Here is a 16,551-nt window from a genome sequence, read left to right on the forward strand (position 1 = left end):
ATACCTAAAAGTTTTACCACAGCTGGGTGGATATAAAGAAGAAAATTTCATAAAGTATATTTTATGATAGATAGAAGATCAATTAAAATGGAACCTGTAGGGCTTCCCTGGTGGCGCAGTGGTTGAGAGTCCGCCTGCCAATGCAGGGGACACGGGTTCGTGCCCTGGTCCAGAAAGATCCCACATGCCACGGAGAGGCTGGGCCCGTGAGCCATGGCCGCTGAGCCTGCACGTCCAGAGCCTGTGCTCCGCAATGGAGAGGTCACAATGGTGAGAGGCCCACATACAGCAAAAAAAAAAAAAAAAAAAAAAAAAAAAATGGAACCTGTATATTTGGGCTGATTTGGAACCGAATTTTTTTTAAATAAAAGAACACTTCTTGAGTGTCGACAGTGAGCCAGAATGTGCTGGGTGCCATATGTACATTATCTCATTTAACATTCATGACCCCACAGAGTAGAAACTGTTTTCCCTGTTGTATAAAGGAATGCAGAGCATCGAGAGGGTTAGTAACTTGCCCCCAACCTCACTCCACTCAAGCATCCCCACACTCCTTATATGAGGTATAGGAGGTAATATGGGTATAGAAATGAGAAATAAGACTGACCAGAAATGAAAACTAATGTTGGGTCCAATCACCGGAAGGTGAGGCCCCTGCTGAGCCCTCTGTCTCTGGAGCCCAAAGGCCCTTAGAGACCCACAGTGGTCTTGGGGGAAGATTTTTACCTTCAACAGGTAAAATTAAAAATTTTTAATGACATCCAGAAGAGAGAAAGGTCATGCTTAATGGCCCTGCAGATATGAGACTGCGTAGTGATGATGGTTACTTAAAGACAAGGAGGCAGTGCCCTGTGGGTCAGTGGGAAGAGGGACGGGAAAGAAGAGTTCTCAGTAGCACCCATGTCTAAACCCTCCACCAAGTGTGCTCCAGGGCATTTTCTTACAAGGCTGACCTCCCCTCTTGTCTCTCTCCCTCCCTCACTGTGCTCCAGCCCCACCAGTGGTCCACTCTTGGATGCTGCAAGCCTGATTCTTCCTCAAGACCTTTGCTCGCCATTCCCTGTGCCAGAATGATCTTCCCCCAGATCATCACATGGCTGGCTTCTTCTCATTCTCAACCAAAATGGCCATCTGTGACCACCCTTTCTAAACCTGGCTTCTGCCACCCCTACCTGGATCACTCTTTTCTCTTCTCCTCTTTAATTTTCTTCCCAACCATTTTCATCCAGGGAAATTACCTTGTTTATTTATGCTTAATTACCCACTCTCTCCTCCGTTAGAAGGCGAATTTACTCAGCTTGGGGATTTATCTTCCGATACATGGTTGTCATTATTGCAGGTCTTCTATGTGACAGGTACTATCTGGAAACTAGATCATTTAATGATGAGGAGGAATGGCCTCCAAGAATTAACACAGCTCTCAACTCACAGTGAATTTGATCAAGCAAACAGATTTAAGAAAAGCCAGCAATGAAATATGGGATGCACATTCACCCATCCCACACCCCTAGATATGACCTATATTGACACTCCCTGGTCTGCACATTTTTTTTAATGAACAATAAGGTCTGCATGAATATGACTAAGGATTAATGTAGTTGGTTGAGTTTTGCTAGTGACCTCATTGGTCTTATCTATCATACCTTATGATTTATTTTTGAGTCATAATACTTAAGTGAAGTGTAAAGGAAAACTTAAAGAAAATTTGGTTTTATGCAAGAGTTTGGAGACCTCACAAATTGTAATACTGTAATATTTGGGAAATTTAAAAAATTTTTTTTAGTATTTGTATGAAGCTGCCTTCTCTCTTTTCAAAATCATCTGTCCTTCAAAAATACCAGGGGAAAGTTCTTGAGAAATTCATACTCACTATTTTCTTTGAGAATAGTTATATATATATTTTGCACAATTTCTTAAAAATTTGCTTAGTATTAAAAAAAATTCAGGAAATGTCATTTTTCTTCAACACCTTTAAAAAATCACCCCTATATTTTACTATGCAAATTTTCAAACATACAAAAAATCTTGGAAAACTTATACAATGAACACCCATATTCTCACCATCTAGAATGTATCTTTTACATTTTGCTGTATGTATTTTATGACATTATGCATCCATCCACCCATCCCTCTTGCCATCCACCAGCCCGTCTTATATTTTGACCATTTCAAAGTGAGTTTAAAGTACCAACACACTGTCTGCTGCCTTTCTAAACACTTTAGAATGCATACCATTAACTAGAAACATATATGTTTACAGTTTACTTTTTTTTTCTTTTGAGGGAAACTTCAGGAGGTGAGACACAAGTCGTAAGTGAACCACTGGATGACTTTGACTATGTGTACACCTGTGCACCTGAAACCCCTACTGACATAAGGCACGTTACCATCACCTTCAAAGAGTTCATTGCTACCCCTTCCTTGTCAGTCCTCACCCCTACTTCTCTCTCTCCCCAGAGACAACCACTGTTCTGATTTTCTTCACCACAGATTGCTATTACATATTCTAGAACTTTATATTCTAGAACTTTAATTTTTGGAATCATGCTATATGTATTCCTCTGTTTCTGACAGGAAACATGCTTCTTTGACTCAGCATGATGTTTTGAGTGATATCCACGTTGTTGCATGTATCAGTAGCTCCTTTCCCCTTCCGAGTAACATTCCTTTTGTGTGTGGATCTACTATAATTTGTTTAGCCATTCTCCTGTCGATACAGCATTTTCAGCTAAGTTGTGCATAAGTCACTTTAAAATCATGGACTTTTGTGAAACTTTGGCTATCATTTATAGGCTATCTCAGTTGTTATTTTCAATTCTCTGATGGGAGATTTGTGGAAAAACCCTCACAAGTATTTAACCTTATACACTGAGATTCATGAAAACCCTATTTTGTTTCCTTAATTGTTTGTTTTCTCATTGCTAGTTTGGAAGGATGTTCCTTCTCTCCTTTCTTTACACGTTTATAATTATCTTTGCAGAAATGAGAGTTGGACTGTGGAACATGGCCTCTATTGTAAGCCACAATTATCAAGAACAAATGCCTATAAAATTATTCTTTGGTAAGAAAGAAAAGAAAGGATAAACCATGCTGGCAAAGAGGACAGGGTAAAAAATTCAGAAACGAATAGAACTGTCTCAAGGTCAAAGGGAGACGGGCAGGAAAGGACTAGAATATAATTTAGGGCCACCCCGGAGCCAAACATTGACCTTCCAGTTCAAGTTTGTCTTTGCTGCCTCATCCTCAGTTTTCCCTACTCATCCCTTTATCTTTCACTTGGGATGTTTCCTTAATAGTGCCTTTACTGCCCTGCCATCATTTTAAGAATCCTGGAACACTCATGTCTCCTCTTCTGCAGACAAAATACTTTGAGTAATTGCTCTGAAATAAGCCCTTTGAACCTGCCTCTGAATCTCAGGCAGTGTGTCACCTCTCGAAGGAGCAAGGGTTGAGGAAAGGGTTGTGTTTAGGCGCTTTATTTTGCCCATCAAATGAAAAGGCAAAAGGAACTGCTTCTGGTTCAAGGAGTGTCAAGATGTTGTTAAGGAGAAGAGGAGTATTTTTGGTGGGATGGGGAGAATTTCCCGGTGGTCCCAAAATAACAGTGTGGTCTGTTACCTGTTCTGCCTTCATATAAGGTTGACCCTAACCAAAAGAGGCAGAACAAGTTAACATCAGTGGCAGTTGGCCCAAACTGAGTATCTCTAAGGTTCTGCAAGAAATACAGGTACACCAGGATCCTTTGCAAGAGAAAAATGTCTGCAATCATACTTAACATGCTTATTAAAGATGGTTTGGACTAATCCGTCCTTAATACAGGAAGTATCGTTTCAGAGATAAGGCTTCTGACCCCATCTCTTTCACTATGTGTTTATGTGAGTAACTGTTATGGACTTTGTTTTCTTCTCAGCAAAATAGCAAGATTAGACTAGATGTGGATTCCCAGTATTTGTGTCCAAAATTCCGATTATACTCATATACATTTGAATAAAAATATGCTACTTAGTACATATTTAGACTTCAGTACAAAATCTTTGTTATCTTGGTATATATTTTTGAGCTTGCAAATAAATCATGGATGAGGAAGGTTGTATTATATATTAATATGTTTTTGAAGTTTGTACTAACACATACCCATGCAAGTAAATTCATACACATTAATTAACAAGTATTTATTGATCACTTACCCTTACCATGTGTCTGAAACTGTTGTGATGATAAGCTCGAAATACACATTTCCTACCACTCTTCTTTTAAGCCTCTGGCTTTGAAATTAAACTGTTACCATCTGCAACTACTTATCTGTGGGTCTTGGGATGTCCTATCAAGACTGTGGAACCGAAACAAAATAGAGAAATAAATTGGAATTAGGACTGAAGTGAGACTCTAGATATCATTTATAACACTCAATATCAAGTACTGTGTACCCCAGAATAGATTTATTTTTATTAGTTATGAATTTTAGTAGCAAGGGACTTACATTAATTTGAATTTATAGGATAAATTCACAATAATAAGATACTTTTTAAAAACGTATTTAACATGTTGGAGGTGCCTCTTAGGGTTTTGATCACCAAAAATGTGTCCTACTGCTAAAAAGAACATTGCCAAGATGCCTTCCAAAAACGAAAGTCTAAGTTATACCTTTTCATATTATCTCACTTCTGTGATATCCTTGTTCACCTTGCCTCTCAGTAATTCAGTCAGCAAATGCATATCGATCATGTCTACAACAGGAAAGAAAAAAGCCGAGTGAGATGTAGATGGGACTTCATTAGAGTCACTGGCTTTAAGAAATGTATAATCTGCTGGAGGACTAAGACAGGCGTCCAAATAACAGAACCAGGCAAGCATCATAAGAGACGTACGCTCAGCATCTACAGGAAGACAGTCCTAATTCTGTAGATCCAGGATACCTTCATGGAAATGAGTTTGGGAGCACAAACTCTTACCAGGTTACAATGGAATATTGTTCAGCCTTAAAAAGGAATGAAATTCTGATACACTCCCCAACATGAATGAACCTTGAAGACATTATGCTAAGTGAAATAAGCCAGCCACAAAAAAAGACAAACATTACATGACTCCACTCATATGAAGTACCAAGAATAGTTCATTTCATAGAGATAGAAAGTAGAATGATAACCCGGGGCTGGGGAAAGGGGAAAATGGGGAATTATTGTTTAATGGGTACAGAGTCAGTTTGAGAATAAAAATGGTCTGGAGATGGACAGTGGTGATGGTTGTACAGTGTGAATCTACTTAATGCTACTGAACTGTGCACTTAAAAATGGTTAAAATAGTAATTCTTCTGTTATGTATATTTTACCACAATAGAAAAAACATTGATCAGGTATGGAGGATGTGGTTCTGATCTCAGGCTTTTCCACAATTTGATAGTGAGGAAGGTGTTCTTTTTGTGCTCTTTCTCTGCTGTGAACTGGGAATGGGCATTTCTATGTCTTTCAGAAGGAGGGTACAGAATATTTTGAATCTGTTTGAATCCACTGAATCCCTATGTGAATGCATGGCTTGGTGATTTTATGAGTACATATAATATATATATATATATATATATATATATATATGTGTGTGTGTGTGTGTGCATATACTTATACACATGTATGTATAGACATATATGAATACATATAAAGAGTCCTTGGTCACTCACCTTGCTATCTGGAACACCATCAACATAGGAAACCATTTGTAATGGGAATACTGAATGTGCCCCTGGGCTTTTTTTTCAATAGTCAACTTCTGAGATTTCTTCTACATAATATAAATCATTTTAAAGAAAACAAATCTCCCATGCCAACACTCCGTGTAGGATTTTCTAGTTAGGTATAAAGGAATGCATGAATTTTGGATGATACTGTCTGGTTTCCATTCAACCATGTGTTATGAGATAGAATCAAGCCAAGGAAAGTTTTTTCTGTCTTATTTTACCACTTATAGGGCCAAGTGTATGCCCTTGCTCCTCTGGGCTGGTCAGTGATGCTCTGACTAAGAGGCTTTTCTGTGCTACCATGGTAATCCCCAAAGTGAGCACAATTGCTGCTAAGTCACGTTGGTGCAGGCTTCTGGGAGAGGCCAAGGTTAGGGGAGCAGCGCAGCCTGGTGGCTAGAGCACTGGGTGATTCTTCAAATGACTGTCCTGTAGCCTTGGACATGTCACATAAAAGCAAAGGGAAAAAAAAAAGATAATGAAAATATCAGTACTTTATATCCCACTTCAAAATGTGGAGGAAGGAAAATATAAATCACCAAGCCCTTAAAATTGTCCCACTTACCTTCATCTAATTAAAAAGGACATGTGCAAATCTGTACAAATAGTAACTCTGTGGTTTAAAATGGAGATTTATTTACTGGAGATAAGATATAATGGTGTAAGGAGAAAGTTAATACTTCCAAAGGAAATGGGCCCCTCACAAGATTATATTATTTTATAAAAATGTGTAAGAAAGCCACCACAATAGCTGTTACCCAGCTGAAAGCAATGTCTCAAATGACAAATCAGAATCTTTTTTTTTTTTAATATCAGAGCAGAATACAAACCAGAGAAACTTCCTTCACATTCCTTTGAGATTGACCATGAAGATGCTGATAAGGATGAAGTAAGTAAATGGTTGAAAGTGAAATGTTTAAAACATGAGGATAATTAGCTCCTGTCTTTCACTAGCGTGTTTCAAATTCAGACCAGTTTCTCCTAAAGCTGCAGTAACTGTTGGTGTGAAAGCTTTTAGATAAAATGAATCACGTGTGTTTTGAAATTGAACATGATTTCTTAAGATGAGTCAAAGAGAGAAAAAGGAGTCTCATTTTTAAGTGCAGTGTCTAAGATCTGGGATCCACAAAAGATGGCTGTGATGCTAATGATGCCTTCTGTACAGGATACCACTTCTCACTCATCCTCCAAGGGCGGAGGGGGAATGGGAGGAACCGGAGTTTTCAAGTCTGGCTGGCTCTACAAGGGGAATTTTAACAGTACCGTGAATAATACCATTACTGTTCGGGTAAGGAGACATCAAGACTCATCTTTGTTTCTGCCACCTTTCTTCACATCCTCCTCCACTTCAGTCACAGAACAGAGGAGAGCCATTTGCATTGAGTTTGTGTTTCATTTCATATTTTATTTATGAGAAAGGAGGATGTTCTTCTCTAGAACAGTGCCCTAGAAATGTAGCACTCTTGAAGGAATTAGAAGTAGTCTAATTTCTGTGAATTTGGACTACCTCCTTATATTTTTTTCCCTTTATTTAGTCATTCAAAAAGCGCTTCTTCCAGCTGACTCAGTTGCCAGATAATTCCTACATCATGAATTTTTACAAAGATGAAAAAATATCCAAAGAACCCAAAGGTTGCATCTTTTTGGATTCCTGTACAGATGTGGTACAGGTGAGTAGAAATCTCTTTTCCCCCGAGTTTTTTTAATCGAAAAGTGTGTTCATCCAATCATTATTCATACATTCCAGAAATATGTATGGAGTATCTGATATGAGCTGAGAACTGTTTCAAACTCCAAGGATTCAGTGGAGAGCAAGGCAGCCTAGATACCTGCTTTCACAAAACTCATTTCAATAAAGGAAAACAGAAAATACATAAAGAAAGAAATAAACAGAATGGAATGATTGGTAAAATCTGGAATAAAGAAAATAAACAGGGTTACAGAAGGTAGAGAGACGATGGTGAGGTTGCAAAGGAATCTTTATGCTGCAGAAGTGAGAAAAACATTTATGAAGAGAAAATATTTGATCTAGAGATTAAAGACTAAGCAGGGGCAGCAAGTGCAAAGGTCCTGAGGCAAGAGCAAGTCTGCTATACTCAAGGCAAAGAGGAAAATGACCACCTGCATGGCTGCAGTGTAGAGATCCACCAAGCTAAAGAATTCAGTAAGACTATATGTAAATCACATAGTTCAAAGAAGGCTCTTCATGAATGTTATCTTTATTATTAGGTAATAAATAATAAGATAATAAATTTACAGTGTATAAATACATCATCCTTCTTTGAAGAGCAGGTTTCTTCAAAGGCAAGGATTACATTGATTCTCAAGAGTTAATCTCAGAAACAGACACAGTGCCTGTAACAGACAATACTGTTCTGCAAAGCCTTGGTCCTCAAATTATTGTCCTTAGTATTAAATTTGACATGGACCACGGTGGCAAAGGGAAGGAAAATAATTCCATAGGCCTCACTTGGACATCTTATTTTCAAAAATTTTATTCTTTCTACTCTGATGAAATAGCTATCCTTAGTCTCTCTCATGTGAAAATTGAAGCAATCACGTGTTTTAGCAGTCTTCCCTCATATTTCACATTAAGATGCTGGCCCATTTAGGTTGAGGACTCTGTTTTTGGTCATAGGCCACTAGGAACAATTCTTTATCTTATCACCAAACCACAGGCATTCACATAACTTGCTACATGGCTGAGATTACATTTCGGATTAATACCAGGGGCACTCAGATGTGTGAATGCAAAATAGAGTTCTCTTTAGTCACTCAAGCCTAGTCTATTTCTGGATGCTTTATCCATTAAAATCTGGAATTTCTCCAGAAAGTAATAATGCTGCACTTTAAAAGGAAAGAATTAATTAAGTGTTGCTGAGCCCTCCACTAGAAATGAAAGATAACTACTTTTTAACACAGATTCCAACTTTCCTTATGGAAAGGGCAATAAGGATCTTAATGGAGGGTGGAGATAGTTTTCTATTGTTTGGTCACAAAGGAGACTCTTTGGCTTTAGAAATATGAAATAATATATTAACAATAGGTTAAAGATCAATAACTATATTTTATAGATATTGAGCTGAAAAACTTATTTTCTTTTCTATTTGTACTTCCAAACTTGCTCTAGCAAATGAGTCATCATCTTCTAAGAAGTATCATTGTAGCCCTTGTTAGGTATTAAGTTTGCAGAGATATGAATTATTGTGTAATTTCTTCTTCCAAGAACCTTGTAACTCTGTTGAATACACAGAGTTAGTTAGTGCTCTAATCTGACCTTCCAGTACAGGTACCTTTTCTCCATCACATCTTAGACTGTGTTTCAGTCTTTGCTTAAGCAGTACCTTGAAAAGAGAATGTCTTCTAAGGAAAACGTAAGCTTGGGGTTTTAACTGGTCGATGTTCGAATCCTAGTTTCACCATTTACTATCTGAGAGCCTTGAGTAAGTTACTCAAGCTCTTTGATTTCTGGTGTCTCATCTGTAAAACTAAAATAAATGTGCTCACATGTGATAAGGATCTGGGAGGTAGTGTGTCCTCAGCCATCCTTTCCTAGTCTTTCCATTAATTACAAAGGTCACAGTTTTGAGAGATAAACACCCCATTGTGGGAAAACCCTTCTAGAAAATATTGATTCGCCTTCTTGAAATATCTACCTAAACTTGCTAATTTATCCATTCCTTTCTTCATTCATTCATCCAGCAAACTTATTTAGTGCTTATGACATGCTGGAACTGTGCTTAGGCATTAGGAATTCCCTGCTGAAAACATGACCAGAGAAGGACATAGGCTATAACTCACTATTACACAGTGTCTCAAGAGCTATAATGGAGGTGTAAATGGCACTTTCTATGGAATGTTCTAGGAGCACGGAACAGTGATAAACTCTTCTGGGTTGGCTAGAAGGATGCATAGAAACAATGGGCATATAGGTAGGAATCTCCAAGGTAGATTTTTCACCTTCAAGCACAACTGAATAATCCTACTTCACTTTCCAATAGATAGCCATTCAAATACCCGGGAACATGTATTTTATCTTTTAAAGGGTTCGGCTCTGTATCCCTATATTTGTGTTCCTCTTTATCAAGAGCTTGTTACCCTTTATAGAGGGAGGGACCTTTAGCTTCTTGAGATCACTTTGGGAAGGTAAACATCTGGGTCCCTTGTCACCTTATGTCTGCCAGTTCTTATGAATTTGCTTACAGCTCTTTCTAACTTGTAAGTTTTGCATCTGGAAAAAAAGATACTGAATCAGATAGTGCAAGTTTAGTCATTGTTCCAGCAAGTTCTCAGGCACAAAATGTGCCTGGAGACGAAACACGTACACACAGAAGCACAAAGCAAATGAATAATAGGATGAGTCAGACCTATTTTGTCAAGAATCATTTTCACTTTCCTTTGAATAAAACAGAGAAGAGAAACAAAGAGTTTGCCTCAGGAAGTGCTACCTACCACCCAGCATTCTCAGGGCATTCATGCACATAACAGTCTTGAGTGAACAAGCCTTTTACTTTGCTTCATTCAGACCCATTCTATATCACTGTGCTTTCCTAAGAATAATCCTTGGAATTCTTATAAATATATTTCTAGAGCGACTTCAAATAGACAGAAACTCCTACCCAGAGACTTTAGGAGACGTTTATGATTGGAAATTTCCTGGATCTTGGTAAAATAGAGACCTAACAGTAGTTTTCCACTTTTTTGTAATGTCATCAAACAGTACTAGATCTGTTTTACACCCCTCATTCTCAATCTGAAGCAGAACTTCCAATTTTTGCTACTTCAGTTTTGATTTGAGACTAAGGGCTATTTGGACCTAAGCTATCCTATCTTGTTCTGTAAGAGTCTTCTCATTCATTCATTCATTCATTGGTCCATCCATCCATCCATTCCAGATCCTGCCACTGCGAAGGGAGTGAATAGCCCAGGAATCCCAGTTACCTAGGGTCCCTACCTCAACAGTGACAATGACTGATGTCACTTGATACATAAAGGCTTCAATGGGGGTGGTATGGTGCTGAATGCTGTTGATTTCCTCCTAGGTGCTGATCTTCCACCTTGTGGATGTGGGTTCTAAGACAACGGCCTTAGGGACTTAACCAGAGTCTAGAAATTCAGATGCCTTCTGCAGCTCAGGCCACTACAGGAAGGAAGTAGGGTCAGCTGTGAGATAACAGGAGCAGCTCAGACTGTGTGTGCCCATATAAAGGCAGTCAAACTGGGAGGGAAAAAAATGTGTACCTCCCAAGGAAAATAAATTTAGAAGCCAACTATGACCTATAAACCCCCCATTAGCAAACCTTGGCTGTAAAGAATCTCACTTCCCATGATAACAATAAAAACCAGAATGACACTTGTAATCTTCTTCATCTAATACATTATTTGACAACAGTTGATGGAACATGCATTATTATTGTCCCAATTTATTAAAATAAAACTCAGCGAGATAATGTGGCTTGCTCAAGTCACAGAGCTAATAAATGGAAAAATTACATTTGAGGCAGAAGAATGTCCAAAGTTACAGAAAGATGCCCAAGGAAATGCTTTGGTGATCATATATCCAGTGGGCATGCTTGCATAGATACATACATTCATCCTACATAAGCCACATATGCAGAAGAAACACTACAAAGATAGATGTTGGTGTGTCATTTAGGCAGTGAGTTTTAGATGTAAGATTTATTTCAGCAAATATGTATGGAAACTTTTGCTTTATGCAAAGCACTGTGGGAAAGCCAAACATTAATTAGATGTGGTTTGTATCTTCAAAGAACTTCGGGCCTGTGGGAGGATGCACCGAAAAACACAGAACAGATATAGCACATGCCTGAGTAATTAAACATGAGTGACACATCTCAAACAATAGGTTCTGATAACATATGTAAGAAGGATATTACATTTATCACTGCATGATGCTACCTTATATTATACATATGTAATATATATATTGCTTATTTTTTTCCTGACATTACATAACGCTAGAATGTAAGTTCAATGAGGGCAAGCAGTTCACTTGAACATTTTTAATGCTCTGTACTTGGCCCATAGAAGGTAGCCAATATATCTTTGTTGAATGAATGAACAAATAAGCATACAGAGAATGGAAAGGACTGCATGGATGGTAGCCATCAATACCAGTAACCTGTTTGATGTTGTGTGTTTCCTCTTAAAACTCTTCTTTTGTTTCGGCAAAATTCTGTAAAAGATGCTAGGCACATAATAGGTACAGTGCCATATTTTTCTTGAATAACTTTCTTCAATATTCAGTCCTCCATTGGCTTTGTTGTTTTTATTGGAGTATCTATTTCAAAACTTTTCCAGATGAATATTGTGGAAAGAGACCAGTTTGCCACAACTCATTAAGCACATCATGTGGCATTAGGACATATTTCCAGTTTCCTTTTTTTTATGAAGTCACGTAGGTAGACTGTGGTGAGCTTGAATGAACAAAGTAGTTTCATTGGTCACAAAGGATACTGATTTCAGGGAAATAAAGGAAATTTGAGGAGTAATAAGAAAATGATTACTTCTTGATTATCATTTTAATGACAAAATTGCATTTCAATATTATAAAAATGTCCCATTGGTTTTCTGCTTTGGGTTTTTCTTTTTTGCTGTTTTATGCACCATTATCTTGGAGATTACAGAGAGTGAGATGGAAAACCACTTAGGCATCGTAATCTTCCCCAACATAAGGTTCTCTGCACTGCAAGTAGTTCTGTTTCACTCCAAGGAGAAAAAGATAATTTGGCTTTTGAGAAGTTGTGAATAGAATATTTATTTCATTTATAAGTATCCCTTTTTGAGAAACAAGGGCTTGTTATACTTTGCTCAAATTTTTTAAAAAAATTAATATATAATATTGTTGAAGTTAACAATCATATCTAATTCATTTAAAGTACAGAAGGCAATTTAGAAAATCAAGTTTTGTTCTTATTTTGTCATGTTTGTTATTAGTTCCTTGACAGCTGCATTTGAAAGCAGGTTGCAGCTCAATCCACTTTCAATCTGGACCCAGTATAAGCATTGTACATAGCTTTGCATCTGCCTGTCCCCATTGTTTACAGCATCAAATTAGTCAAGCAGATTCTTTCTTTTATTTTCAAGACAACACTGAGATTTGTTTGCATTCTGCTATGCTCAGATACTTTAGATCTGCTCTGAACTCTGGGCACTTCTAGTTCTTCCCTGAGCATCTATTTCTGTTCCTGTTGCTTTTTGAAGGATACAATACTATCATAACAACGTGTCTCTTTTATACCTGCTCTCGGCCATCTGTCTTTGCCCTCAGACCTCTGTGTCAGTGCAGGTCACAGGCGGTTTTATGGACCTCCTTCTTCAGCACCCCAGGAAATGTGCGGGAGGGTGAGTGGAGGGAGTCTGCCCCACTCCTCATACGGCAAGCATAGCTTTTAAGAATTTGCATTCTTAAAGAAGCTACCTGGAGGTTTGCTTTGCACAGGACCACCCCGCCTCTGTTTACACTGCAGCCAAAATGATCTCAAAATGCAACTGTGGTCTTTTACTAGTCAAGTCTTCCTTTCTGTACTCTCACAGAACACAGAGGGTGCTGCAAGAATAGTATTCTCAACACACCATTGTAACGCAATTATACTCCAATAAAGATGTTTTTTTAAAAAAAAGAATAGTAGTATTCTCATGTTGCAGTAACAATCCTGTTCTCAAAAAGAATTTTTATACCTTGATTTCATACCTTTTCTTCAATACATTCATACAAAAGTTAAGTACAATTATCTTCCAATTTCACATTGGGGTGATTAATTGGTTAACACCCATCTGCCCTGTTCCAACACGTTGTCTGTTTTTGCCCAGCACAAAATGTAAACACGAGAGAACCTCTTTAAGAATGAATACTGTCACTGCACTGAAGATAACTAGTGAGCGTCTGCCCTTATCAGGCTCATGGGCTATTGAAAATGGCAGCCTGCAAGTGAGTCATTACAGGGCAAAGAAATAATAAAAATTGACAATAATACGAAAGTATGGACATGAGCAAAGAGCTTGTCCTTGGCAGAGTCTAGAAAGTACCATTTGAGCTGTGAGATTCCACAGTGAGGATCGCAGTTAGCTTTTTAGCTAATTCTTCTTTCTCCTTCAATTCCCAAATTTTACTTTTTTTTTTGAGTCTTGTACGATGCTCCACTGTCTACTTTCAGAAACCAGAACATCCCAGGCCATGGTTACCCATTTGGTGTGTGATTGTTCCAGGCAGGTGGCAAAGAAGGAGAGCGGCATCTGATGAGCATCTTCTTTGTGCCTGGTCATCTCAGGGGATGTTAAAGGATAAAGGGATTATTTCCTGTCTCCACCACTTGCTGTCCATGTATCCCAAGCATATTTTCATTTGTCTCCCCAAGCCTCAATGTTACCATATGTTAAATGGAATGATACAGTTTCTCTCATAGAGTTATTATGAGACTTAAATAAAATGGTGACTGTGAAATGGTTAGCACAGTGCCAGGTATATAGATGGCAAGTGTTTAGTAAGTGTCATGTTTGTAGTAGTAGCCGTACTGTTGTGGAAGTTGAAAGGAGAACGCTATTTGGGGAAGTTTTTAAGAGCCTCCCAAAGAAAGAGAACACTACCAGCAGTATATTAAAAATTATTCTTTCTTGCCACCAAGAAATAGCAGTCCTGTTCTCAGAAAGAATTTATACCTTGATGTTTAGCCGCAACCCCGTGCTATAGTGTCGCTCTCATCTTAGTGTTCTACTATTATTTGTATTTTACTTATCTTAATTGTGTAACTTGCTTTATTACAGTTGTGAGTTCTCTAAAGGCTTTAGAACAGTGTGGGTAAGAGTTGAATACTTGTATCGGAGGTACCTAGGAGTGAATTAAATGTGGAACATCTTCAGAAATTCTTACAGCCACCGCAGGTTATATAACACTAGTTTATATCATCAGGGGAAGTTTCTACTTTGCATTTATATTTCTGATCTCATGGCAGGAATATATAAAACTGCTGTAATAATCTGCTTTTTTATTCCCTCTACTTTAAATATGCTTCTTTGATCTTTAAACAGCTCACTTCTTTTTACAGATTTCACCTTCTGTGAAAGTTCAATCTAAAGTAGCTACTCATCGCATCAGACCATTTTAATTCTCTGCACAACAGAGAATCTTTGTTTTTCGTTTGTTCATTTCTTCAATCATTCATTCATTCCCAAGGATAAGAACCTCTTCTGTCCCATTTATAAGATATGACTGTTTTGAACACACTGTTGTTGAATCCTTCTGTGTGAGAGCACTGGTACAGGACAGAGTGGTGACCCAGCTCTCATGGAGGCAGATGTAAGGGAGGAATATACTGTTCAAACAAACAAATGAAAGTGAATAAGCATGTAATCCCAAATTGTTGTGAGTGCCCTGGAGGACAAGAACCTTGTCCTAACTGGGGAACTGGGGAAGGTTCCCTGAGCAAGGACAACTTCACTTGAGACCTGAAGAGTGAATACAAGTCATGTAAGTACTTGAAGGGCAAACATCATGCTGTGTGCATGAACCTATGCATGGTGATTTGGGATGGGAGGGTTGTTTCAGGCCTTTGTGGCAGCAACAAAGCCTATGATGGGAGCACATCCAGGGAACCTAGAACAAAGCCTCGTGGGTTGGTCACAAAATGCAAAGTAGAGATGTCAAGTTAGAGAAAAGTCTGGAGGTTGGTGGAGAAGCCAGAGACAGAGAAAGGAATTGGGGGTCCCTGGCATATGGATGTCATTTAAAGCCATTGGCCCAGAGGAGAAAGAAAGGAGTCTAAGGCAGAGCTGAGGTCAGCATGACAAGTCACCAAGATAAGGAAGAGCCAGTAGAGGTGACTGAAAAGTGGTGGCCATTCAGGGGGAAAGGAAACTAGCATAGAGTGTAGTCATGGAGAAACCCAGAGAGAGATGGGTTTCAAGAAGCCACTGTGTTAATTCTGATGAGAGGTCAAGGAAGATATGAAGAAAGAGATGTCCTTGGGTAGTACAGCAGCATAGAGTTTGTTGGTGATCTTGGCTGCCTCTGGGATATGATGAGGTCAAAAACCCAACTGGAGTGAGTTGTAGACAGAACACAAGGTGAGGAAGTGAAGGTAGCAACTCAAAGCAACTATTTGAAGAAGCTTAGAACATACTCCTCCACCTGCCTGAAGATGAAATTTTTGAGCCAACATGCTCATCCAATCAAGAAAAACATAAATAAGCCAATCAAGAAAAACGTACAAAAAGGCTTGAAAGGAACCAAACGAAATGATTCTTATCCCGCTAAATTTTTGTCCTGTTTTGGAAGATCTCCTTGATGTCACCTACTCATGAGGAAAGGCCCCATAAAAAACGTCTCCCACTCTCTAAGACTTGGTATCTGGTGTTTTTCTTTCTTTTCATGCCACAGAATAACAGACTAAGAAAATATGCTTTTGAATTGAAAATGAATGACCTGACCTATTTTGTGCTGGCGGCTGAAACGGAGTCAGATATGGATGAATGGATCCACACCCTCAGCCGCATCCTGCAGATCAGTCCTGAGGGGCCCCTTCAGGGAAGGAGGAGCGCCGAGCTCACGGAGCTGGGGCTGGGTGAGCGCTTGCAGACCCGCCGCCCTTCCCTCGCGAAGTGCGACCTGCGCATTTGGTTCATTTCAGCTGCTACTAACCCTGGTAGCTGTCAGGTCTAGCTCTTCCAACCCTGAGCTATTCGCTCCAGGAAATCACCCGTAAACCTTTACTTTTACTCAATAGTGAGAGTCACCACACAGAGGTATGATTTTGAGTTGCCTGGCAATGCTTTGAGGCTGACATCCGGCAAATGATGTTAAGAAC

The 16,551-nt window shown here is 38.8% G+C and overlaps 1 protein-coding gene across 6 annotated transcripts in view; it reads left to right on the forward strand.

The window, feature by feature from the left end:
• The window catches only part of DOCK10 (dedicator of cytokinesis 10), a 292,002-nt gene that overhangs the window by 173,781 nt on the left and 101,670 nt on the right, over positions 1-16,551 (forward strand). For 5 of the 6 annotated variants that reach the window (XM_082631248.1, XM_082631252.1, XM_082631249.1 and 2 more), the window contains 4 exons: positions 6,545-6,617; positions 6,894-7,016; positions 7,264-7,398; positions 16,125-16,308. In XM_082631248.1, coding sequence (XP_082487374.1) covers positions 6,545-6,617; positions 6,894-7,016; positions 7,264-7,398; positions 16,125-16,308 — 515 coding nt within the window. The remainder of the gene's footprint in view (positions 1-6,544; positions 6,618-6,893; positions 7,017-7,263; positions 7,399-16,124; positions 16,309-16,551) is intronic. The other variant, XM_082631253.1, reaches the window with a different exon arrangement.

The sequence above is a fragment of the Mesoplodon mirus genome, assembly GCF_964341445.2.
Source record: "Mesoplodon mirus genome assembly, chromosome: 8".
NCBI classification, from domain to species: domain Eukaryota; kingdom Metazoa; phylum Chordata; class Mammalia; order Artiodactyla; family Ziphiidae; genus Mesoplodon; species Mesoplodon mirus.